We start from the raw sequence: 26,803 nt of genomic DNA on the forward strand, positions 1-26,803 counted from the left end.
AACTGGAGGGGTCAACCAGGAACATGAGGTCAGACAGATTGAAACAGCATCCAGTAATCAAGGAGCAAAAATAAAACTGGAAAACGTCTTTGAACCCAACCCTGCTAGAAAGCAACGGATCAGAACAGTGATGACCATGGGAGTGGCTGGCATTGGGAAAACACTGTTAACACAGAAGTTCACTCTGGACTGGGCTGAAGATAAAGCCCACCAGAACATCGACTTCATATTTCCATTCTCTCTCTGGTGTTTTAACCTAAAAACCAGAACTAAAACATTGTAAACTAGTTTCTCTGCTTGTTGAAATCAGCAGGAAGTGAATCACATCACTCCGTCCCTCATCAGTCTGGGGTTCAGCAGAAACTGATGTTTCTCTTGTCTGTGGATCAGAACCGGCTTTAAGCCGTCCACAGATTTCCTCTCTTCCTCCTCCTCACTGAGTTTGATCTTTTTCCAGGTTTTCCTCTTGTTGCTCCTTTCAGCAGGAAGAAATTCTTTGTCTCTCAAAGCTCTGCTGGAAAAATGCATCCAGATCCAGACTGACTCTTACCTGAAAGGTTGCTGTGTTTAGCAATCAGTATCTGCAAAATCGGAATCGATCAGCCAGAAAACTGCAGTCGGTTCAACCCTAAAAATAACAATACTTTTAAATGGAGCAATAATAATAAAATAAATAATTTCACAGACATTTTAGATCAGTTGTAACAAACTAGTTTCTAACTAAAAGAGTTGCATTAATGTGTCTCTTTATTTTGAAGTTCAATCAGATCAATAGACTAAATATGTTTCAGGCCTCGCTGAGTGTTTGGGGGCTTCATCCCCCTATTGAAGCAGCTGTTTACCCATGATTCCTTGCAGTGGGTCCAGCTGGTACCTCAGCTGGATGCTGTGGTCCCTGAAAGCTGCTTTGTGTCTCTTGAGCTGAGAGGAAATCCTGCTGAGCTGCACACAGAGGCTGACATGTTGCTGAGATCCCAGCTGGACCCGGTTCTGTCTGGAGGAGAGCTGTGGACCCGACCTGAGCTGCTGCTCCCTCAGAACCTTCTGCTCACTGACTCCCTCCATACAGAGCTACAATAGAGTCATGATGCGTTCAAGTCCACTGGGAGCTAAATAAGTTCACTAGTTCATAGGAAATGTTCACTCATTCATTCAAATGATTCACTCTGATCCTCTGAACACATGATGGGAACCAGCTTTCTGCTTCACAGGACAGTTACTGGAACCGGATCACTGGACTGACTGGTTCTGGTTTCTCTCTCCAAAAGGCCAGAAGATGGAAGATCAGGACAGAGCAGAACCTCTAGGACCCATCAGTCCGTCTGTGAGGAGTGACCGGTCCAAACCAGAACCTCCAGAGTTCAGTAATGAACCTGGACCCTCAGACAGAAAGTAAGAAACCATTTTCTAACTGATTCATGTGAATCTATAGAGATATAAAATAAAAGATATTAACTGGTTGATCTTCAGTGTTTCAATAAACAGTAACTTAATTTTCTGAGATATTAATTTAAAGTTAGTCATGAAGGATGTTGGTCAGTAAATCAGAGTTTGAATGAAGGTCTGAATGAATCAATGATGAAAATGTTGCATGAAAAAAAAACAACCAACAATGTGAGGAGCAACGACTCAGATTGTCTCTAAACCCAGTGAAGCACTGGAGCTTCCAGACTGGGAACACTGGTATCAGTCATGATACCAGATATGATACAATGAATAACTTCACACCAGAGATCATCAATGATCTCAGGTTCTGTTCTGACCCAGTTCTGGTCTCTAGTTTGTGGTGGACCTTCATGAACATGTTCAGCTCCAGCCTGTTGAAAGTGAAATATTTCACTGATGAAGAAATGTCTTTACAGGAGCTGTGAGTGTGAAGAAAGACCCAGAACAGGATCTGAACGGCCGACAGCCAATCAGAGGAGCTGTTCTCCAGGTGAGACTGAACTCCTCCAATCAGAGCCTCCTGTCGTCTCTGTTGGACCAGATCCACGTCTTTAGTTGAGATTTGGAAATTCAAGGTTTAAAAGTCTTTTAGTGATCAATTATTTCAGCTGGTGTAACTGGAACTTATGTGCTGGTAACTCTGGTTAACATGGTCCTCATTTAATTGGAGCCTGTTCAGAAAAATAAACAATTAATTTTATTCTGAAGGGTCGCTTTGCACCATAACCCATGCCACCAGCTCTAGTGAAACACTTTATAGGATCAATATGATGAGACATCACAGGGTTCAGAGGAATGAAATGCAGACAGGATGGATAAAGAGATCATCAGTCAGATAATGGTTGTGTAATAATTGATTCTTTGTGGGCAGATCCAGGTTTTAATTTTGACATTTAATCTTTTAAGCAATTAATATATTATTCAAGTGTTTTATGTGTTTTCAGAAAATGACTAAAGGGCAATTCCACGTAATTTCTCACTATCTTGAGCATCTTTAAGCTGATCTGCTTCAAAAACTAAAATACTTAAAGACTTCAAACCTGCTGTAGGTTCTTAGTTTTGTCTTAACTGCAAAATATTTAAAACCAGCTGTGAGATTTTTAGAAACATATTTGATTTGTGAACTTCAGTACAGGAGGACATATGGCTAATTTATTATCTCAGATGCAAAGACTTCCTGTGTCTGTTATTCCAACATTTGGTGACAGAGATCCTGAAGCTTAGAGACTGAGATGAAGACTTGGTGATGATGGTAAAGAAAGGAAAAAAATGATGAAAATGTTTGTTAATCAGTCAATATTTTCATCACAATATTTACCAATAATATCAGAATTTTCTGATTTTTCTAAAATAGTGCAGCTCTATGTTTAGAATGTGTTTGTTTTATTGTTCTTCATGCAGTGAGGAAATAAAGTGATGAACCAGAAGCTTCATTTGTTCTCATGTAGACAGAATCAGTGGTCATCACTCAGATATGAGGCAGAAACACAACAACAGGTTTAGACCTGAGGAGCTGATCAACAGACTCTGAGGGGAATCTCTGGATGGAGCAACATGAATAGTTGATCTGCATCATGTTTTTCTCTCAGACGTCAGTTTGAATGAATCCTGTTTCTGTTTCTGCCTGCAGAGGAAAAACTTTCCAAGGTTCGCCCTGAGTTTGTGGAGAAAGTTTCTGAGGAAATCCTGAAACGGCTCCTTGATGACCTTCTATCAGATGGGGTCTTTCATCATTCAGAGATTGAAGGTATACTGCAGAAGAACCCAACCAGAGCAGACAAGGCCCGCGACACCATAGATGCTGTGATGAAGAAAGGACAGAGAGCCTGCAGATTGATGATCAAACGTCTTCATCACAGAGATCCGACTCTGTCCAACCAGCTGGGTTTGTCCTCTGACTCCTCTGGTCCAGGTGAGACACACAGTTCATTAAAGCTGCTTTTACAGCCTCTGCTGTTTTTGATTCAACTATAAATGATAAATAAATTATTTCTCTTCAAATATTTCTGATTTCAAAATTTGTCACCACAGAGAAAAAGTTAAATATATTAATCTGTTTGATGAGACAATAGATTCTGGGTTCAGCTTGTTGAATATTAATTAAACCGAATGAAAACTAAATGCATTTGAATATGTCATCACTATGACATTTTCAAGTTTAGAAATTGACAGGTTAATATGGATTATGATGGGATTTTTTTTGACCCTGAATGACTTAATGAAAAGGTTTTGTACAACTTGTACAGCCAACAGAGATAAAATGAATGCTTCTGTAGATTTACTTTTAAATGAACAGAAGCAGCTGTGGTCAACTCTGATGTTTGCATCGACACTCAGCAATGGAGAACCTCCAGGTTCTGGATCTGATGGTCTCAAATAAAACCAGATGTTTCACTTTGTTTTATAGAAATTAATTGCTGAGCCAAACATAATGATAAAGACTCAGATCAACTGATTATGTCATTATAAATATAACTACATTCTGACACTTGGAAGCCCTTTTGAATTTAGGTTATATAGTAAGAAGATGTAAACCAACAGTCACACATGAACTTTATTTCTTTTAAACCCACCGAAAAATGTAAGAGAGGAAATACTATTTCTGGAATTGTTTTTGCGAAATTATTCTTGGCACCTCTCTGGGTCAAACTGACCGGACACCCTCCCTTCCCTTGCATGCGAAGCGTAAAGTTGGACCAAATATTACTTGGGAAAGGATGCAGTTTGTACAGATAAAAACAACAATCTGTGATAAATTGGCTTATTTGGCAAATCTGAAATGGAGCAGATCAAGAGGCCCAAATATTCTCAAGGAGGTCCAACATACAATCAGTCTAGGGCCTTGTAAGGATCCTTCCATAAATCTAGGCTTGCAATGCTATTGGTCGAAACTTTCCAACTCACATCAGTAAAGATGAGATTGTATAAAAAAGGGTGATGTTAGGAATATGAGGAGATTTTTGGTTTTTGTACTGATGAAGTTGTAAGAGTAATAAATCTCCCAACTCGCCATGGCCTAAAGCAGCAAGAGAACCCGAGTCCGGAGTGCGTCATTTCCTTTACTTGTATATATTTAGGAGTTTAGCCACCTTTCAATTCTCCAACAAAAACAGTTAATATTACATAGTTTGGTCTTTCATGTTTGTGCAAACAGAGCGCTGAGCACAGCTGCATCATTTCCCTATTTTTTATTGCTTTCTGTTACTCAGTGTAACAAATTCAAATCTGGAATATATTCAGATAACCATTGATGTAAATATTCCTGAAGGCATGAGCATATATACAATCATAGAAAGGTGGTTAGTGGTCACAGTACAGGATAGACGATTAATACGTTCAAAGCCACAACGAAGATCAAGGGCAAAAGTATGAGCTACTGAGAATCTCTTTAGCTTTAGGTGCGATAGAAAATTTGTAAAATTTTGATCTTAAGGCTTTTTTCACATGTGTTAGTCTGGTAGACTCAGTTTGATTGGGACCAAAATTCTGTATCATTTTCAGCTACTGAAGTTCTCGTTCACACTGCATTGAGTCAAATGATGCAAACTAGTTGAAAAACCTGTTCCCTTCCTTGCCTGTAGGGAGCGCTGCACCAAGAACCTCTAAAATAAATGATACAGAAACGTCAGACACAAACATGAGCACAACTTCCTTTTCACAAAATGTAAACTAAACTGGAGTAGTGTCAGATTTTACATCAGATTTTGTTTTTACATCTGAAATAAATGTTTCTCAGATAAGTCTATTATTGTAACTAATCTTGCTTCCCTTCATGGTTCAATGTGTTGAAGATGGGCTGCAATGATTTCATTTCGGCTACAGCTGCCTTTCTATCACCTCCAACCATTAACAAGTAATTGGACAGGTGTACCTAATAAAGTGGCCAGTTCGGTTTTTTGTTTCCAGCTTTCAGACAGTGCTCAAAAAGAATGCCATTTCAAATTAAACACTTTGATAAATCTCAAAGGTCAGAGGTCGCTCTGTGGGAGCTATGTCTGATTAACCTTCAACCAGAGAAAACCGTGAAAGAGTTTTAATGATCAAAACTAATTCTAACCAGCTCTGCAGAAAGAACCGGGTTTATAGTTCTTCTTACCATGCAGTGTTTTTATCAAACTTTTTATTTATTGATTTACTTTTTTCTCATTCATTAAAGCTGATGCACAAATTGTCTCTGAGAATATCAAAAAATTATTGTTTTCCTTATGTTCAGCTGAAGTGTCTCCTCTCCTGTCTTTGTCTCTTTCTTCAGATTTTGATATTCGGTGTCAACGTGAGCTTAAAGCGTCTCTGAAGAAGAAGTTCCAGAGTCTCTTTGAAGGCGTCGCTGAAGCTGGAAATAAAACCGTTCTGAACCAGATCTACCCAGAGCTCCACATCACAGAGGGGTTAACTAGAGAGGTCAACCAGGAACATGAGGTCAGACACATTGAAACAGCATCCAGGAAACAAGAAACAACGATCAGAAGAGAAGACATCTTTAAAGTCCAACCTGGAAGAGATGAACCAATCAGAACAGTGATGACCATGGGAGTGGCTGGCATTGGGAAAACACTGTTAACACAGAAGTTCACTCTGGACTGGGCTGAAGGCAAAACCAACCAGAACATTGATTTCATATTTCCATTCACTTTCAAAGAGCTGAATTTGCTGAAAGAAGAAAAGCTCAGCTTATTAGAACTGATTCATAGCTTCTTCACTAAAACCAAAGAAATCAGCAGCTTTGAAAAGTTCCAGGTTCTGTTCATCTTTGATGGTCTGGATGAAAGTCGATTTACTCTGGACTTCAACAACAATCCGATCCTGACTGATGTTACAGAGTCCAGCTCAGTGGATGTTCTGGTGACAAACCTCATCAGGGGGAAACTGCTTCCCTCTGCTCTCCTCTGGATAACCACACGACCTGCAGCAGCCAATCAGATCCCAGCAACATTTGTTGACATGGTGACAGAGGTCAGAGGGTTCACTGACCTCCAGAAGGAGGAGTACTTCAGGAAGAGATTCAGAGATGATGAAGAGAAGGCCAGCAGGATCATCTCCCACATCCAGAAATCAAAAACTCTCCACATCATGTGTCACATCCCAGTTTTCTGCTGGATCACTGCTAATGTTCTGGAGAATGTGATGGAGACCAGAGAGGGAGGAGAGCTGCCCAAGACCCTGACTGAGATGTACATAGAGTTCCTGGAGGTTCACTTTGCAATCAAGGAGGAAAAGTATTTTGGAAAAGCTGAAGAAGATCCAGAGAACAAGAAGCTGATTGAGTCTCTAGGAAAACTGGCTTTTGAGCAGCTGCTGGAGGGAAACCTGATCTTCTATGACAAAGAGCTCAAACAGTGCAGCATCAACATCAAAGATGCTGCGTTGTCCTCAGGAGTGTTCACTGAAATGTTTAAAAAGGAGAGAGGGACGTGCGACATCTCCATCTACTCCTTTGTTCATCTGAGCATCCAGGAGTTTCTGGCTGCAGTCTACATGCTCCACTGTTTCACCAGCAGGAAGTCAGAGGTGATCAAGACGTTTCTGGGAGAAAAATACAGAGAAACATCTCTAGATGAGTTCATGAAGAAAGTCATGGAGAAATCCCTCCGCAGTAAAAATGGCCACTTGGACCTGTTTGTCCGCTTCCTTCATGGTCTCACTGTGGAGTCCAACCAGAGACTCTTAGAAGATCTGCTGGGTCAGACAGAGAACAGTCCAGAAACCATCCAGAGAATCATCACCAACCTGAAGGAGATGAACACTGAATATATCTCTCATGACAGAAGAATCATCACCAACCTGAAGGAGATGAACTCTGATAAAATCTCTCCTGACAGAAGAATCAACATCTTCTACTGTCTGGTGGAGATGAACGACGTCTCATTTTATCAGGAGATCCAACGGCTGCTGGATTCAGGGAAGGAGCTCTCAGAGACTGACTGTTCAGCTCTGGCCTTCATGCTGCAGATGTCAGAGGTTCTGGATGAGTTGGACCTGGAGAAGTACAACACATCAGATTTTGGACGACGGAGACTGGTTCCAGCTGTGAGGAACTGCAGAAAGGCTCGGTGAGTCCAGATGTTTTCATTGTGTGAATGCTGATTCAGCTCTATTGTCCTCCTGTTTCTTCTTCTTCTTCAAGTTGCTTCTGGATGTTTTTGGTCTTTAACTTCTTCCTTCATCCTCTGGACTATTTCAGCCATTCAACCATCTAAACATTCAGATCATCCAGGACAGCTGCAGCTTTTGGTTTCAGACATTTTGATAATTTTAAAAATATTTAACAGTTTATCAGTTTTCATGTTGAAATGAATAAAAACCTTCAGAACTCTAGAAATTCTGTTTTCTCTAAGATCCAGTCAGCCAGAGAAACATTTTAAACTTTAAGCTTCTCTTCACTCCATAATTCACCTTTTAGGATCTCTGACTGTTTTTATAAAATTATTGTTTAGGTTTAATGAAAATTAGAACCATTAAAATAAACCTTTCATTAATTAGAAACTTTGTGAAGAGTGTTGATCTTCTTCATTCTGTCATCATCCTCACCTCTTCCTAGTTTCTAGTTTCCTCTGAGTTTGTAAATGAGAGCAAAATGTGGTGATTGTTGTCTTGTTGCAGAAAAGTCCTAGTTTCTGTCAGATCCTCCCAAAGCTCTGAGAACTCTGCTTCCAGAGCTGGAACCATTTTCCTCATCAACTCTTCATCTGCAGCTTTTGTTGAAGCTGTTAGCCATGAAGACCTGGAGAGACATGAGCTTCAACTCTTTAGACATCCCAGCCTCTTCTAGTTACTGGAGAACTTTCACTGCTTCACCATGAAAAATGCTGCTGGACCCAAACGCTCTGTTTTGGTCTTCAGCTCTTTAGAAGTTTAGCAACATTTTCTTCTGACATCCAAACCTTTGTTCCTCTGAGACAATGGACAAACCACTGCAGAGACATGGTTCCCTCTTCCAACCAGTTTGTCCCAGTTCCTCTCAGATCAACAGTCTGGGAGGATGGTGCAGACCTGAAGGAGTAGCAGGCCCGGTTCTGCTGCTGCTCTGCAGGACGACCAGAACAATCTGAAGCTTTTAGCTGCAGCAGGTTGACGACTGTCCACTTTCTACTTTGTTAAAACATCAAATCCAGCAGATGAACGGAGACAGAACTGGGAGCATCATGATACTGGTCTGCTCCCAGTTTCCTCTGTGGCAGCATTTAATAACCTGCTGCTGGGAACTATGGTTCTATAGAATATACAGGGGTTGGACAATGAAACTGAAACACCTCTCATTTTAGTGTGGGAGGTTTCATGGCTAAATTGGACCAGCCTGGTGGCCAATCTTCATTAATTGCACATTGAACCAATAAGAGCAGAGTGTGAAGGTCCAATTAGCAGGGTAAGAGCCCAGTTTTGCTCAAAATATTGCAATGCACACAACATTATGGGTGACATACCAGAGTTCAAAAGAGGACAAATTGTTGGTGCAGGTCTTGCTGGCGCATCTGTGACCAAGACAGCAAGTCTTTGTGATGTATCAAGATCCACACCAAGAAGGACGAACCACATCCAACAGGATTAACTGTGGACGCAAGAGGAAGCTGTCTGAAAGGGATGTTCGGGTGCTAACCCGGATTGTATCCAAAAAACATAAAACCACGGCTGCCCAAATCACGGCAGAATTAAATGTGCACCTCAACTCTCCTGTTTCCACCAAAACTGTCCGTCGGGAGCTCCACAGGGTCAATATACACGGCCGGGCTGCTATAGCCAAACCTTTGGTCACTCGTGCCAATGCCAAACGTCGGTTTCAATGGTGCAAGGAGCGCAAATCTTGGGCTGTGGACAATGTGAAACATGTATTGTTCTCTGATGAGTCCACCTTTACTGTTTTCCCCACATCCGGGAGAGTTACGGTGTGGAGAAGCCCCAAAGAAGCGTACCACCCAGACTGTTGCGTGCCCAGAGTGAAGCATGGGGGAGGATCAGTGATGGTTTGGGCTGCCATATCATGGCATTCCCTTGGCCCCATACTTGTGCTAGATGGGCGCGTCACTGCCAAGGACTACCGAACCATTCTGGTTCAAACATTGTATTCTGAAGGAGGTGCCGTGTATCAGGATGACAATGCACCAATACACACAGTAAGACTGGTGAAAGATTGGTTTGATGAACATGAAACTGAAGTTGAACATCTCCCATGGCCTGCACAGTCACCAGATCTAAATATTATTGAGCCACTTTGGGGTGTTTTGGAGGAGCGAGTCAGGAAACATTTTCCTCCACCAGCATCACGCCGTGACCTGGCCACTATCCTGCAAGTAGAATGGCTTAAAATCCCTCTGACCACTGTGTAGGACTTGTATATGTCATTCCCAAGACGAATTGACGCTGTATTGGCCGCAAAAGGAGGCCCTACACCATACTAATAAGTTATTGTGGTCTAAAACCAGGTGTTTCAGTTTCATTGTCCAACCCCTGTACTACTATTATTAATGATGATGATGATTCTAGATGCTGCAGCAGATATTGGCTAAACAAACCCAGAGATGCCAGAGGTCCACAGCAGGCTGGACTTCCTGCTCTGCTCACTTCATTTCTAACTCACTTCCTGCTTGGTGGAAGATCTCAAGGAGCCAAACGGTCTAGTCCAAGTCCGAGCTGTGAGCAGTTCCTCCTCCTCTCCATCATCTCCAGTAGTTTCCTTCATCAGCTCAGTCAGCCTCTTCATCAGCTGCTTCAGCTCCTTTGAGGCTCTGATGCTGCAGCTCCATCAGATGCTGCAGAGAAAACTGAACTTTCCTTCACAGATGATAGAAGATCTTCAACATCTGACTGCAGCTGAAGGTCTGAGGACATGAAGCCTGGACCAGAACCAGAACCAGAACCTGGACTTTAACCAGGACCTACACAGATTCTCTGTGGGGTTGTTATGTATGTGATAAAACAATACATTATGCAATGGCACTATTTTGTGTTCTATGTGGAAGAATACCAAATGTGGTATAGCACATTGATCTCACTATGTTCTTGGGGACAAATGTCTAATAAACTAAGTCACGTTTCACTGAGGTTCTGTTGAGTTTATATAGTTATGAGAAGAAACATAACAAACTGGCGACGAGATTTAAACGGATCCCCGATGTGCATGTAACGACAGAGAGAGGAAAAGCCTTGAGAAAGTGACGAAAAGACAAGAAAAGGAGAACAGGAAAACCCTCCGTCTGGATACTAATGTGGCTTGCTAGCTAACGACCTACAGAGAGAAAGTGAGTAACGAACATCACACGAAAATGTCGGGAGGCGTTGGACAAATGAACATTTTTGAAAACGGCACAGAGGACTGGACAACATATGTGGAGCGAGTTGAACAGTTCTGTCTGGCTAACAAAGTAGAGGATGAGAGGAAAGTCGCTGTGTTACTGAGCGTAATGGGAGCGAAAACGTATAACTTGCTGCGCAGCCTCATCACACCAGCCAAACCAGCAGACAAAAGTTTCAAGGAGATCACAGAGGTTCTCCAAAAACATTTCCAACCGAAGCCACTGGTCATAGCCGAACGATTCAGATTTCATAAACGAAATCAGTTAAAAACCGAGTCCACTTCGGAGTTCATCGCGGAGCTTCGGCGGCTGTCGGAGCACTGTCAGTTCGGGGAGGGGCTGTCAGATTCGCTGAGAGACCGTTTCGTCTGCAGCCTGCACAATGAAAGCACACAGAAATGACTCCTCACAGAGGATAATCTGACGTTGCATCGTGCATTAGAAATAGTTATATCTATGGAAACTGCAGCAAAAGATGCAGGAGAGCTTCAGGGAAAATTCATGGAACCGTGTTCTGTCAATAAAATGCGTGCGCAGCCTAATGATAAATTACAGACCTGCTACAGATGCGGCAAAAAGTCACATAACGCTGCTAATGGCTGGTTTAAGGATAAAGAATGTCTCCAGTGCAACTAAAAAGGACATATACAGAAAATGTGCAGATCAAAATAATGTAAGAAAAACAAAATGTGGAACAAAGATAGGAAACTGCATGAAGTAAATGAGACAGACTCATCTTCTTTCCAGGAACATTTGGCATGTCTTGAGCTGCATACAATACAAGACAAGGAGAAATATAAGGATGCAATATGGCTCACACCTAAAGTACAAGGGGTTACATTAAAGGTGGAACTGGATACTGGGTCAGCCCTTTCACTGATTTCATATGAAGATTACAGAGACAAGTTTCCAAATCTAAAACTAAAGCACACCTCAGTGAAACTAAAAACATACACAGGTGAAAGAATAAGTCTCTTGGGAAAACTAAAAGTGAAAGTGGAATGTGAGAAGAAACATAACAGGGGTCAAACTCAGTAAATTGAAGATCAGATGTTGATCAGATGATGACATCACTGTTATCATATTTTAGTCTGTTTATGATCCAGATTGATTTCATTAGAACTGAATTTATTTCTTCTCTAATCACAGACTTGGTGGCTGTTTGATCCAAATGGCTGAATGTGAAGTTTTGGCCTCGGCTCTGAAGTCCAACCCAGATCTGACTGAACTGGAAATAAATCAGATCTTCATAAATGAAGGTGGAGACTCTGATCTGAAGCCTCTGGTTGAGATCCTGGAGAGTTCAGTCAGTAAAGTGAAGAATCTGAGGTTTGTTTTCTTTATTTACCCAATAAAATCATTCATTGATTCTTCAATCATTAGGTTAATTAATAAGTTAATTTAATATATTTTCTTTTAAACAATCTGTTTAAATGTCAGAATAAAATCTCTAAAACATTTTACCTTATAAATAAATTATTTTCTTATTTCAGACTTTGAGATTATTGAACTTTGTTTTTCAGTTTTTCACTTTAAAATGTTTTTTACTGATGAATAAAATGAGTAAAATAATTCAAATGATGTAAATTAATGATGGAGATGTTTCAGTTTGGTTTGGTAAAGATTCAGATTGTTTTATTTCTCATTTCTGATTCTCATCTTTACATCCAGAATGAAATGTTGTTCCTCCAGAGTCGAGCCACAAACACTGACAAGTTCAAATCATCATTAATGACCAAATCTAAGAAATGACTGATTGTAGAAAAGCAAATCTAGATGAAATGAATGAAAGTGAGGATTGCAGCAGCAGCAGGTTCCTCAGCTTTGTCCTGAAGCTGTGGTTCTGTTGGGCCGGGTCAGAGAGGAACCGTCCTCTTCAGTCTGACAGCTGTCAGTCGGTTGGAGCCTCGTCTCTGTGATGATGCTTCATCAGGTCACGTCTCCTTAGGAAATAATGGCCTCCATTGGCTTTCAGCAGCTTTAATAAGAACCCAAGGCCATTAATGAAGAAACTGAGTGGTTCTGATCCAGTTACCAAGTCGGGTCTCCAGCTGATTATCAGGAACCAGCAGAAATAGCTCAACTCATCCAGGCTGATAGAAAACTTTGAGTTTATTTATTGATCAAATGTTCTGGTTCTGCTGGTTTGGACTCTTTAAACCAGTTTGACTGGATCAGATGTTAGAATCAGTTCATCATGTTTCTTTTACATTCAGGGAAATTAATTTTCTACATTTTTATTATTTATTTGTTCATATTTCAGTTTTAACCTGCATCCTGTTGGCTTCAGCTCACATCTTTTATTCTTTATTCAGATTGTTTGACTGCAGTTTGCCAGAGACCAGCTGGACTTCTCTGTTCTCAGCTCTGAAGTTCAACTCGACCCATCTGACAGGACTGACCCTGTACAGAACCAAGCTGGAAGATTCTGGACGGAAGGAGCTCTGTGGTTTTCTACAAACTGAAGGCTGCAGACTGGAGACATTGAGGTATTTTAATTATATAATTATTGATATTTCTGTGAATAATTAGATATAATTGATCATAAATCAAATTAATTTCTTCTGTTCTAATAAATATTTTCTGAGTTTGTTCCTGGAGTTGGATCCAGAGTTTAATTTAGTCCCTCTGTGTAACTGAGTTGGACCTGCTGATCTGAGGCAGGGCCCAGGGGTGGATGAGATCCGCTCGGAGTTCCTTAACGCTCTGGATGTTGTAGGGTTGTGTTGGCTGATGCGACTCTGCAACATTGCATGGACATCCGGGGCAGTTCCCCTGGGTTGGCAGACTGGGGTGGTGGTCCCCCTGTTCAAAAAGGGGGACCGGAGGGTGTGCTCCAATTACAGGGGGGTCACACTCTTAAGCCTCCTTGGCAAGGTCTATTCAGGGGTCATGTAGAGGAGGGTCCGTCAGATAGTCGAACCTCGGATTCAGGAAGAGCAGTGTGGTTTTCATCCTGTTCGTGGAACACTGGACCAGCTCTACACCCTCAGCAGGGTCCTGGAGGGTTCTGGGAGTTCGCACAACCAGTCTACATGTGTTTTGTGGACTTGGAGAAGGCGTTCGACCGTGTCCCTCGGGGAACCCTGTGGGGGGTTCTCCGGGAGCATGGGGAACCGGGCCCTTTGATACGGGCTGTCAGGTCCCTGTATGACCGGTGTCAGAGTCTGGTCCGCATTGCTGGCAGTAAGTCGGGCTCGTTTCCGGTGAGAGTTGGACTCCGCCAGGGCTGCCCTTTGTCACCGATTCTGTTCATCACTTTCATGGACAGAATTTCAAGGCGCAGCCAAGGTGTTGAGGGGATCCGGTTTGGTGGCCTTAGGATCTCATCTCTGCTTTTTTCAGACGATGTGATCCTTTTGGCTTCATCAGGTCGTGATCTACAGCTCTCGCTGGAGCGGTTCGCAGCCGAGTGTGAAGCGGCCGGGATGAGGATCAGTGCCTCCAAATCCGAGGTCATGGTCTTGAGCCGGAAAAGGGTAGAGTGCCTTCTCCGGGTCGGGGGGGTGGAGGGTGTCCTGCCCCAAGTGGAGGAGTTCAAGTATCTCGGGATCTTGTTCACGAGTGAGGGAAGAAGGGAGCGGGAGATCGACAGGCAGATAGGGGTAGCATCTGCCGTGAAGCGGGTGATGTACCGGTCTGTTGTGGTGAGTAGAAAGCTGAGTCAAAATGTGAAGCTCTCGATTTACCGGTCAATCTACGTTCCCACCCTCACATATGGTGAAGAGCTGTGGGTCATGACCGAAGGAACGAGATCGCAGATACAAGCGGCCAAAATGGGTTTTCTCCATAGGGTGTCTGGGCTCTCCCTTAGAGATAGGGTGAGAAGCTCAGTCATCCGGGAGGGACTCAGAGTAGAGCCGCTGCTCCTTCACATCGAGAGGAGCCAGTTGAGGTGGCTTGGGCATCTGGTCAGGATGCCTCCTGGACGCCTCCCTGGTGAGGTGCTCCGGGCACGTCCCACCGGGAGGAGGCCCCGGGGAAGACCCAGGACACGCTGGAGGGACTACGTCTCTCAGCTGGCCTGGGAACGCCTCGGGATTCCCCCAGAAGAGCTTGAAGAAGTGGCCAGGGAGAGGGAAGTCTGGGCCTCCCTTCTGAAGCTGCTACCCCCGCGACCCGACCTCGGAGAAGCGGAAGTGGATGGATGGATGGATGGATGGATGGATGGATGGATGGAAGGAAGGAAGGAAGGAAGGAAGGAAGGAAGGAAGGAACGAAGGAACGAACGAACGAACGAATGAATGAATTCCAAGTCAGTCGTCCTCCAAACCACTGAGAGCAGCTTCCAGAGGAAAATCTGAGTTTGTTCTGACAGTCAGACTCTATCAGGATGACCACAGTCTTCTGGCAGAGTTCCTGGACATTAAGGAGACATAAATAATAGAAAGATAATTAATTAACAGTCCTGCAGTAAATACTGACTCTGTGAAGGTTATGGTGTTAAAGTCATTTTGTTCAAACATCTTGATTCAGCTTTTATTTTGTAGGACAGGAAGTGAGATTTTACCTTTGTAATGCTTTGTATGCAACAAGCTTCAGCAGTTCACTGAAATCATTCTCATGTGGTTTACCTGGAAAATAGATTTAAAATGATTCATCTTCACAATCTGGTTTATCCTTTATGATAATGTTCCCATTTCTGCAGCCGTCTCTGATGAAGGATTCAGAACTTGAACTAAATGACCCACATCAATCTGACAGAGAAAAGACTAAATATTTTCTAGTTGATAGTTCAGTAACTGAATCAGCACAAAATGAGAAAATGATCAACTTTCAGAATGTGAGCTGTAATGGATATTGTAAAACGCTGAATTAGACGGATTGAAATAAACCCGTTTACATCTGTTATACTTAGCAATGAGCTGCAGTTAAAATACAACCAGCAAGAAAACATCATTAATAGATTAATGAACAAAAACTGGAGACATAAAATATCTCAGTAGATAAATGATGGTACAGAGCAGTCGGCTAATACAGAGCCTGGAAGGAAACATGGAGAGAGAAAAACATCGACTGAGTTTAAGATCCTGAGAAACTTTTAGAAAAACTTTGAGTTTCTTTTTGGATCAAATGTTCTGGTTCTGCTGGTTTGGACTCTTTAAACCAGTTTGACTGGATCAGATGTTAGAATCAGTTCATCATGTTTCTTTTACATTCAGGGAAATTAATTTTCTACATTTTTATTATTTATTTGTTGATATTTCAGTTTTAACCTGCATCCTGTTGGCTTCAGCTCACATCTTTTATTCTTTATTCAGATTGAGGGGCTGCAGTTTGTCAGAGACCAGCTGGACTTCTCTGTTCTCAGCTCTGAAGTCCAACCCGACCCATCTGACAGAACTGGGCCTGATCAGCACCAACCTGGAAGATTCTGTAGTGAAGGAGCTCTGTGGTTTTCTACAGACTGAAGGCTGCAGACTGGAGACATTGAGGTATTTTAATTATATAATTATTGATATTTCTGTGAATAATTATATGTGAAGCAGGTCAAAGGTCAAGGTGCAAAAAGAGAGAGAATGAAATCTCCCTTTATTGAAGATCCACATATTTCACACTTAGTTTTAAATCTTCTGCTATTAGTTGATAATCATCCAGTCCAGGTTTAAAGAGTCGAGGTGTTGTAGTGTTTTAACTCTAGTAGATTAAAGATGCTGATAGTAGATTAAATTAGGTGGAATCGCCCTTTATCCATTTCCTGGATCAGAAGCTGCAATCAGAAACCAACTTCAGCTTCGTCTGAAAAATCCAGACAACTGAGTTTTTCTCTGAGCTCATGTGATGGACCGAGCAGTTAAAGAACAGCCAGGCACCGGTTCAAAGTCAAAAATAATTGTTTTATTTAACCCAAAACAAAACTTGGGTAAATAATAGAAAAAATGACAAAATTTGGGCCCATAAAAGAGGTCAAAGTAACAGACATCAACTCAGACTAACTCAAAAAACAGACCTCCCAAACAGAGACAAAAGGGGACTTAAATACTGGCTGATCAGGCCACATACAAAACACAAAGGGGAAAATACACAGAAACCTAACTGAAACTAACATAGCAAATCCCATTCCCCCCCTCTGGATGATGAGTAATGGTGTGAACCAATTTGCAGTCTCAGCTGGCTTACTCCACCCCTTCTCCACCTCTCTGCTCTCCTAAGGATTGGGCAGCCAGCACTTAAACTCAAAAACAAAACAAAGATTAAATCAAGCAAACACAACAATGTAAACTAAAATGTGCGCACTTATTCTAGAATACAATGTGATGTGTTGCTTTCTAAACAAAACCAGTTATTCTGTAAATTAAATCCTAAACTTAAAGAAATCCAAATATAAGTGAAATGAACTTATTGCGTGTGGTGAGAGTGAATATTACCACATTTGTGTGGCTGTAACTGCAGCCATCACACATTCCCCCTCTTCAGATCTCTCACTGGGACAGCGAGAGAGACAGTCTGCGATGCAGTTGTCCTTGCCGGGGATATGGTGGATGGTGAATCGAAATGGCTGGATGGCAAGGTACCATCGCGTAATCCTTCCATTGGTATCTCTCATCTTCTCTATCCATTGGAGAGCTTTATGGTCAGTCTCTAAGGTGAACTCTCTGCCAAGAAGGTAGTATTTGAATGAGTCCAGGGCCCATTTAATGGCTAGTGCCTCTTTCTCAATGGTTGAATATCGTATTTCCCTTGGAAACAGCTTGCGGCTAATAAAAGCCACTGGATGGCGCTCTCCAGGGGGTCCCTGCAGCAGAACAGCTCCCAAACCTCTCTCAGAGGCATCAGTCTGTAGAATAAAAGGTCTCTCAAATTCAGGGCTGTGCAGGACTGGGCTCTTACTCAGAGATTGCCGCAGGTCCTGAAAAGCGGTTCTGGCCTCCTCTGTCCAGAGGATCTTATTGGGGCTTCTTGAACCAGTGAGATCCGTTAATAACGCGGCCCTGGCTGAGAAATGAGGGATAAACCGATGATAGAACCCTGCCATACCCAGAAAAGATCTTAACTGTTTTCTGGTCTCAGGCAGAGGGCAGGACTCTATAGCTGTAATTTTATTTATTTGAGGCTTTATCACTCCATTTCCTATAACAAACCCCAGGTACTCAGTTTCAGACTTGGCAATTGTACACTTGGCTGGATTAATAGTCAACCCTGCAGATTGAAGTCGCTCCAACACCTTCTCCAAATGTTTCAGATGATCTTCCCAGGTAGCACTGAAAATGACTATGTCATCAAGGTAGGCTGCAGCAAAATCAGACATGTCAGATAGTACCTGATCCATCAATCTCTGGAATGTTGCCGGGGCACCATGTAGTCCAAATGGCATGACGTTAAACTGGAACAGGCCCCATGGGGTCCGGAAAGCAGTAAGTTCTTTTGACTGCTCCGTCAGGGGTACCTGCCAATAACCTTTGCAGAGATCTATGGTTGTTAGATATCTAGCCTTCCCAATCCGCTCAACCATATTATCGATGCGGGGGGCTGGATATGAATCAAATTGTGTTATTCCATTCAAATACCTGAAATCAATGCAGAACCGTAGGCTGCCGTCCTTCTTCGGCACCAAGACCACTGGGTGGCACCATTCACTTCTTGATGGTTCAATGATTCCGAGTGACAGCATCAGATCAACTTCCTCTTTCAGTGAAACCAACAGACGCTCAGGTATTCTGTAACTCAGTCTTCTCACAGAAGCTCCATCTTTTAATACAATGTCATGTTGGACAAGGTCCGTTTTACCAGGATTTCCCTGAAACATGTTTGGGGTGCACAGATTTCTCACCTGAGCCTGCTTTTCTTCCGAGAGGTGGTCCAGATCCAGCGATTGAGGTGAGGGCTTTGGCAGGTACTGGTCATCCTCCTCCTCTTCCTCTGTCACATCCTGAATAAGAAAAACATCTGCCTTTGGCTTTTCTACCCATTCTTTAAGCAGGTTGACATGGAGCACCCTGGTGGAACGGGGCTGATCTGGAATGGCAATCTTGTAGGTTGTTGGCCCCAGTTTGCTCTGGATTTCATACGGACCTTGCCATTTTGCCAACAGTTTACTGTCAGCACTAGGAAGGAGCACCAGCACTTTCTGGCCAGGGCTGAAAGACCTCTGGCGAGCTGACTGGTCATACCAGTTTTTCTGATGTTTCTGTGCTTCTTCCTTATGAGCTTGGGCCAATGCCATCATCTTTTCCAGTCGTTCCCGCATCTGGACAACATAAGAGACAATATCTACAGCTTGAGATCTTTCTTTGTCACCCTCCCATGTCTCTCTTAACAGAGATAAGGGACCCCGGACTTCATAGCCATACAGCAATTCAAAAGGTGAAAAACCAGTAGAGGCCTGTGGCACTTCTCTATATGCAAAGAGAAGATAAGGTAGCCACTGGTCCCAATCTGTGCCGGTTTCATTGACAAACTTGCGCAACATTTGCTTCAAGGTCTGATTGAAGCGCTCTGTCAGGCCATCTGTCTGAGGGTGATATGGAGTAGTCTTTAGGCTCTTAATTCCTAGGAGTTGGTACACCTGCTTCAACAAAGTGGACAGAAAATTAGTTCCACAGTCGGTGAGAATTTCAGTTGGAAACCCAACTCGTGAGAAGAGCTGTATGAGACAGAAGGCAACTGCTTTAGCTTTTATTGATTTCAAAGGAAAAACCTCTGGATATTTTGTCGCATAATCCAGGATCACCAGCATGTAACGATTACCTGATTTACTTCTTTCTAGGGGGCCAACAATGTCCATTCCCATCCGCTCAAATGGGGTGTTGATGACTGGCAAAGACTGAAGAGGAGCTCTGGGGGGAATTTTTAGGGAAGACTTTTGGCACTGAGGGCAGCTTTTGCAGAACAGAGTCACATCAGATCGTATTCCAGGCCAATCAAAATATTTTCTGATGCGGGCCAGTGTCTTGTGCTTTCCAAGATGGCCAGCCCATGGAATGGAATGTCCTAAAGACAGCACCACCTTCTGGACTGGTTCAGGAACCACTAACTGCAATGCTGACCCCTGCTGACGATATAAGATGCCATCTTTCAGCAAAAATTCACCCAGGCCGTTCAAACCTCGTTCAGGATTTTTATTTCCCTCTGCTTTCTGAAATAAAGATGTTAGGGCTGGATCGCTGTGCTGCAATTCTCTAATGTTAGCAGGGATTTTAAGCCCCATTGGTAACTCAGGCTCAGAGCTAGAAGGTGACTTAACAGCGTGTTGAAATTTCTCTTGCCGTCGCTGTCTGCGGGACTTGCGAGACTTCCCGGGTGTGGTCTCCAGGTCCGCATCATAAAAAGGCAAGGCACAGAGTGGTTGTATAAACTCCTCTCTCTTTTTAGCCCGAGATCTGGTTAATGCAATGTTACACATTTTGCTGGAGTTCAATAAATCACCCAACACAGGCAGGTCTTGACCCAGCACTGCTGGAAATGGCAAATTCTCAGCCACACCAATATTTAGAAGATAAAGTTGGTCTTGTACTTTAATATACAAGTCTGCTGTTGGATACAACAACTCATCTCCATGAATGCAGCGGACAGGGATTGTTTCCACATTAACCTTATTTGCTGGAACAAAGTCTCTGTGCACCAGAGTTTGAGTACTTCCTGAGTCAACGAGTGCCTCTAATTGTTTACCCTCAACTTCAATTGAGGTCGTTCTTAAACTAGACTCCCCTTTGGAGTCCATACTTTGTCTGGGCACAAAACACATTTGTGTTATTTTGGTGGAGTTCTTTGGGCACATTGGTTTTGTGTGTCCTTCCATCCCACACAAATAACAAATCACTGTTTTGGCTGGGACTCTTGATAAAGCATTCCATGATTGGCCCTTTAGAGGTTTACTCACCCCTGCCTTTTGGTAATGGGGAACAGGTCTTGCAACCTCCCTCAACTTCCATGCTTTTTGACTCCAGGGTTGTCCTTTTTGTCCGTGCTGCCACAAACACGTCAGCCAGCTGGGCAGCCTCTGCAGCCGATTTTGGATTGTGTTCTTTAATCCATATCTGCAACTCAGGAGACAGCATTCTTAAATATTGTTCTAAAATGATGATCTCTCCAACCTCCTGCACAGTTTTTTGTCTTGGCATCATCCACTTTCCATACAAGTCCTTCAATCTTGCATACAATTCTTTTGGATTCTCCTCAGGTTTTACTTCCAATGATCGAAATCTCAATCTATATGTTTCAGGATTAATGTCGTACTTTCGAAGCACCGCTTCTTTAACTTTATAATAATCCAGAGAGTCATCCATGTCCATGTGAACATACGCAGCTCTTGCTTTGCCAGTGAGTAATGGAATCAGGTAAAAAACCCAATCTGCTTTTTTCCACCGGCAAACTAGAGCCATGCGTTCAAATGTTGTTAAAAAATGTTCAATGTCATCCTCATCCGTCAGTTTTTCAAGTCTGGGTTCATGAGAGTGAAACTGACCTGAGGGAGCATATATTTGCTCATTATTGCCGCAGGTATGGTCATCACCTTCACTTGATTCTGCATCGGATTGTTGTGACTCATCCAATCGAGGCTCAGGAGCAAGGGGGGTACGCGCTTGCACTTCCACCTGTAGCAGCTGAAATTGGTGTCGCAGTGCTCTGAAGCGCTGTTCCTGCCGATTAAACTCCTCCCTCCGTCTTGTTTCCTGGGCTTCCTGCTGGCCCATATGAGAACGAAGAATGGAAATTACTTCTGATATTGTTGGCTCCTTACCCTCAGTGCTATCCACCCCTCCAGAGGCTCCTTTTTCCTCTCCAACCTCCTGCACAGTTTTTTGGCACTCCTTCCTGCTCTTTGCATGGCTTGGTAAGAGGAGGAAGAGGACTACTAAAAAAACAATAACCGGTGCCTTTAACTGCAAGATCCCACTCCTGACACCACTGTGATGGACCGAGCAGTTAAAGAACAGCCAGGCACCGGTTCAAAGTCAAAAATAATTGTTTTATTTAACCCAAAACAAAACTTGGGTAAATAATAGAAAAAATGACAAAATTTGGGCCCATAAAAGAGGTCAAAGTAACAGACATCAACTCAGACTAACTCAAAAAACAGACCTCCCAAACAGAGACAAAAGGGGACTTAAATACTGGCTGATCAGGCCACATACAAAACACAAAGGGGAAAATACACAGAAACCTAACTGAAACTAACATAGCAAATCCCATTCCCCCCCTCTGGATGATGAGTAATGGTGTGAACCAATTTGCAGTCTCAGCTGGCTTGCTCCACCCCTTCTCCACCTCTCTGCTCTCCTAAGGATTGGGCAGCCAGCACTTAAACTCAAAAACAAAACAAAGATTAAATCAAGCAAACACAACAATGTAAACTAAAATGTGCGCACTTATTCTAGAATACAATGTGATGTGTTGCTTTCTAAACAAAACCAGTTATTCTGTAAATTAAATCCTAAACTTAAAGAAATCCAAATATAAGTGAAATGAACTTATTGCGTGTGGTGAGAGTGAATATTACCACATTTGTGTGGCTGTAACTGCAGCCATCACAGCTCAACAGGCTGCAGGTTCTTCAGGACATGAGTATTCTACTCCCAGACATCAGAACCAGCAAAGACTGCAGCAAATGAATCTGAAGCAGGTGTGTTAGGACAGGTTCTCCACATGCTCAGACTAAAGGTTCACAGTCTGACAGAGATGGACAGAGAAAGTCGACTAACTCTGGATGAAATGGTTCCTAGAAACAGGGAAGCTTTCTGGGGACTTGACTGCCTGCTCATATGGAGCTGCAGCACATGCAGGAGTTTGATGTTGGCAGGAAGCAAAACAAAATGGAAGCAAATGATGAGTTTCCATTTTAGTGTCAATTCCACTAATGGAACAGATTCTAAGTCAGTCGTCCTCCCAACCACTGAGAGCAGCTTCCAGAGGAAAATCTGAGTTTGTTCTGACAGTCAGACTCTATCAGGATGACCACAGTCTTCTGGCAGAGTTCCTGGACATTAAGGAGACATAAATAATAGAAAGATAATTAATTAACTGTCCTGCAGTAAATACTGACTTTGTGAAGGTTATGGTGTTAAAGTCATTTTGTTCAAACATCTTGATTCAGCTCTTATTTTGTAGGACAGGAAGTGAGATCTTAGCTTTGTAATGCTTTGTATGCAACAAGCTTCAGCAGTTCACTGAAATCATTCTCATGTGGTTTACCTGGAAAATAGATTTAAAATGATTCATCTTCACAATCTGGTTTATCCTTTATGATAATGTTCCCATTTCTGCAGCCGTCTCTGATGAAGGATTCAGAACTTGAACTAAATGACCCTCATCAATCTGACAGAGAAAAGACTAAATATTTTCTAGTTGATAGTTCAGTAACTGAATCAGCACAAAATGAGAAAATGATCAACTTTCAGAATGTGAGCTGTAATGGATATTGTAAAACGCTGAATTAGACGGATTGAAATAAACCCGTTTACATCTGTTATACTTAGCAATGAGCTGCAGTTAAAATACAACCAGCAAGAAAACATCATTAATAGATTAATGAACAAAAACTGGAGACATAAAATATCTCAGTAGATAAATGATGGTACAGAGCAGTCGGCTAATACAGAGCCTGGAAGGAAACATGGAGAGAGAAAAAACATCGACTGAGTTTAAGATCCTGAGAAACTTTTAGAAAAACTTTGAGTTTCTTTTTGGATCAAATGTTCTGGTTCTGCTGGTTTGGACTCTTTAAACCAGTTTGACTGGATCAGATGTTAGAATCAGTTCATCATGTTTCTTTTACATTCAGGGAAATTAATTTTCTACATTTTTATTATTTATTTGTTGATATTTCAGTTTTAACCTGCATCCTGTTGGCTTCAGCTCACATCTTTTATTCTTTATTCAGGTTCCAGGAATGCATTTTGTCAAAGACCAGCTGGACTTCTCTGTTCTCAGCTCTGAAGTTCAACCCGACCCATCTGAGAGAACTGGACCTGGACAGCGCCAACCTGGAAGATTCTGGAGTGAAGGAGCTCTGTGGTTTTCTACAGACTGAAGGCTGCAGACTGGAGACATTGAGGTATTTTAATAATTATATATAATTGATCATAAATCAAATTAATTTCTTCTGTTCTAATAAATATTTTCTGAGTTTGTTCCTGGACTTGGATCCAGAGTTTAATTTAGTCCCTCTGTGTAACTGAGTTGGACCTGCTGATCTGAGGTCAGAACAGGACAGCATTCGGACCCCCAGTGTGTAGAAATCCCCCTCATGTGAAGCAGGTCAAAGGTCATTCAACCCTGTCTAGAAAATTGAATTCCTGGAATCTGACAGGAACAAATCAATAATCAATGATTGATGCTTCAACATTTTGATCAGAACCTGGAATGATTTTACTGACTAAAATCCTCCAACACAACATGACCCAGTACCAGGTTCTGGTTCTGGTTCTGAAGTCAGCAGGTCTTTATTGAAGCAGCAGCTTGTTGGCATTAATATTGATGAGAATCTTTAACTGGTTCTGTTGGACTGGTTAACCTGCATCCTGTTGGCTTCAGCTCACATCTTTTATTCTTTATTCAGTTTGTATCACTGCAGTTTGTCAAAGATCAGCTGTGATTATTTGGCCTCAACTCTGAAGTCCAACCCGACCCGTCTGACAGAACTGGACCTGAGACACAATAACCTGAAGGATTCAGATGTTCGGCAGCTGAAGCGTCTTGTAAAGACTGTAAAGTAAGTAAATGTTTGTAGTGAGTCCAGCTGCTCTCAGCATATTGAACTAAACCAGTTAGCATCAAAGCAAAGATCCAGTGTTCCCAGTAAAGCTGCAGCTTCTCAGTGGGAGGAGAATGGTTCAGGCTTCCTGATTGGACACAGAGACAGCAATCAGCCAATCAGAGGAGCAGCAGCTTGCTGTGTTCCTGTTTGTGTTGGTGTGAAGATGAGTGTTGTTGCTGTGTCCATGTCTCCAGGAAGTCCAGCTGGACTCCAGCGTCCAGCCGTCCAACATGTCTAGAGACAGTGGTCCTCATCCATCAAACTGTGGCAGCAGCAGATCTGATCTCAGATCTGTTTGTTCTCTCAGTTCAACAGGAAACAACTGATCAGGTTCATCTTGGTCACAGCTCTGAGATCAGTCTGACTGCAGCCTGGAAACCATCTAGTGGATGTGCTGCGTCACTGACTGCTGCTGGAGAGAGGCTGGAAACACTCACTGATCTGCTCTCTCCTTCCTTCTTCTCTCTGCAGGTTCTGATCTCAGTAAAGTAGAAAATGGTCTCAGTGTCCTGCTGATCCTCAGAGGTTGAAGCTGCAGCAGTTTGAGTCTAAAGAGACTCTGACTGGATCATGATGATGACCTCTGACCTCCAAGGTTTCCCTCCTGTTTATTTTCTCATGTTGTCATTTAGTGTCTGATATTGTTTGTCTCTTTGGATCAATAAAGATCCAATTCAAACTGGGCTCCATTTAGAGGCTTCATGGAGTTTTGATCTGAACTGGATTCAACTGGAAAGTTGATCTTTTTTCTCTCCGATTCATTTTCATCCTGGAACCAGAAATATTAATTATTATTAATATTAATATTAACAGTTCCCAGGCTGCATTTGCTTCATCCTGATTCAGTTTCTGGACGTTTTCATCTTATTAGATGTTTTTTGCAGATATTTGCGTCATGAAGCTCATTTTATCTGCAAGCAGGTCAATGAGTCAGTGATGGTTTATTCAATCAGAGAATGAAGATTTTCTTCATGATTTTAAATCAAATAGTTTTATTTCTGTCTTTCTGAAGGTCAAATCTAAATCTTAATAAAGATAAAGTTTCATCTGCTGCAGCTTTACCTTTGGTAGCATTGGAAACACTTCAGAGACTTTCATATCTGCTTTGAAGGATTTTCTCTGTTCTTCCTGCAGAACTTCATAGAAATGTTTCTCCGTCTAAATGTTGCCCTCAGTCAGAAAACTCTTTCCTCTAAACTAGATCTCAACTTCCTGGTTCCTTCCTTCCTCTACAAAGATCCTCTGTTCATGTTCATATCTTCATCTTGACTCCATTTTCTTTTGTCCTCCAATGAAACGTCTTGTTGTTGTTGTAGATTTTCTTTCTCAGTCAATGAAAATGGCTTTAAATTTCCACTGAGAAGGTTCTTCTACTGTGTTATTTCCTGAACAGCAGCATCTTTCCTTCAGTTAATTAATATTTGCTCAGTTTTATCATTAATCTCATTCATCATTAAACTAGTCTGAAGGATTTTAGTGTGTATCTACAGACTTTGACCACAGGATGGCGGTAGAGAGCGAGCCTGGTAAAGACAGAAACAAAATAATATTTTATTTACTACAGTTGGCTAATATTTTAAAAATTATCCACAATTAATATTTCTGTGAGGATTTTAATTAAATGTAGAGTTTTTTCAGTTACTACATTTCTATAGAGACTGTGAATATGAATGTTGTCAAATATGATAATGAGATTAATTTCCAGTATTCTGCTTGTATTCATATTCTTTCCATGGAAACCAAAGATAATAACTTTATACCTTAGTGGAAATGTATCAACATGACAAATTATAAAGTGAAATTTCTTTGTGCCATGACAAGATCATAATAAATGATTGTTTTCAAAACTGACAGTTGGAGTCTATTGATTAAATTGTTCAACAGTTTAAAGGAGTCGGCTCTCATTTAGCTTTTTCTCCAAAGTTTCTGATGACGTGTTCGTCCATTTTTCCACCAGGAATCAGAGGGAAAGATAATATCTGCAGGTGAAACATTTGGAAACAGAATGAAAAATAAGATAACCAAGGTTTATCAAGGCTGAAAAAATAAATAACTTTAACATTATTGCTAAAGAGATCACATGCGGTTTTTTATTTGTAAAAAATATTTTAAATCATGTATGATATTCTTTCCACTTGATAATTGTGTTGGTCTTTAAGATTAAATTCCAATATTTGTGGTTGTAATGTGACAAAATATGGAAATGTTCAAGGTATATGAATAGTTTTGTAAGCCACCTGTAAAAATCAGGGACCTTTTTAGTATTTTTTGTTTGTTTATATTTTATATGTAGTTAACTCAGACCTGGGGAAATTACGGAGTGACACAAATCTTCTTTAAGTAAAGATTTAAGGGATACTGGAATTGCTTTTAT

General features: G+C 41.9%; 1 protein-coding gene across 11 annotated transcripts in view; it reads left to right on the forward strand.

The window, feature by feature from the left end:
- Positions 1 to 24,942, forward strand: part of LOC102218766 (NLR family CARD domain-containing protein 3-like) — a 45,728-nt gene extending 20,786 nt beyond the window's left edge. For 9 of the 11 annotated variants that reach the window (XM_023329677.1, XM_023329679.1, XM_023329678.1 and 6 more), the window contains 9 exons: positions 1,269 to 1,392; positions 1,863 to 1,936; positions 3,077 to 3,358; positions 5,699 to 7,496; positions 11,883 to 12,062; positions 13,049 to 13,222; positions 15,995 to 16,168; positions 23,554 to 23,727; positions 24,232 to 24,388. In XM_023329677.1, the coding sequence (XP_023185445.1) occupies positions 1,269 to 1,392; positions 1,863 to 1,936; positions 3,077 to 3,358; positions 5,699 to 7,496; positions 11,883 to 12,062; positions 13,049 to 13,222; positions 15,995 to 16,168; positions 23,554 to 23,727; positions 24,232 to 24,388 (3,137 nt within the window). Of the gene's footprint in view, positions 1 to 1,268; positions 1,393 to 1,862; positions 1,937 to 3,076; positions 3,359 to 5,698; positions 7,497 to 11,882; positions 12,063 to 13,048; positions 13,223 to 15,994; positions 16,169 to 23,553; positions 23,728 to 24,231; positions 24,389 to 24,900 lie in introns of those variants that run through there. The other 2 variants (XM_023329681.1, XM_023329686.1) reach the window with 2 other exon arrangements.
- The last annotated feature ends 1,861 nt before the right edge of the window (positions 24,943 to 26,803 follow it).

The sequence above is a fragment of the Xiphophorus maculatus genome, chromosome 24 (genome assembly GCF_002775205.1).
Source record: "Xiphophorus maculatus strain JP 163 A chromosome 24, X_maculatus-5.0-male, whole genome shotgun sequence".
NCBI classification, from domain to species: domain Eukaryota; kingdom Metazoa; phylum Chordata; class Actinopteri; order Cyprinodontiformes; family Poeciliidae; genus Xiphophorus; species Xiphophorus maculatus.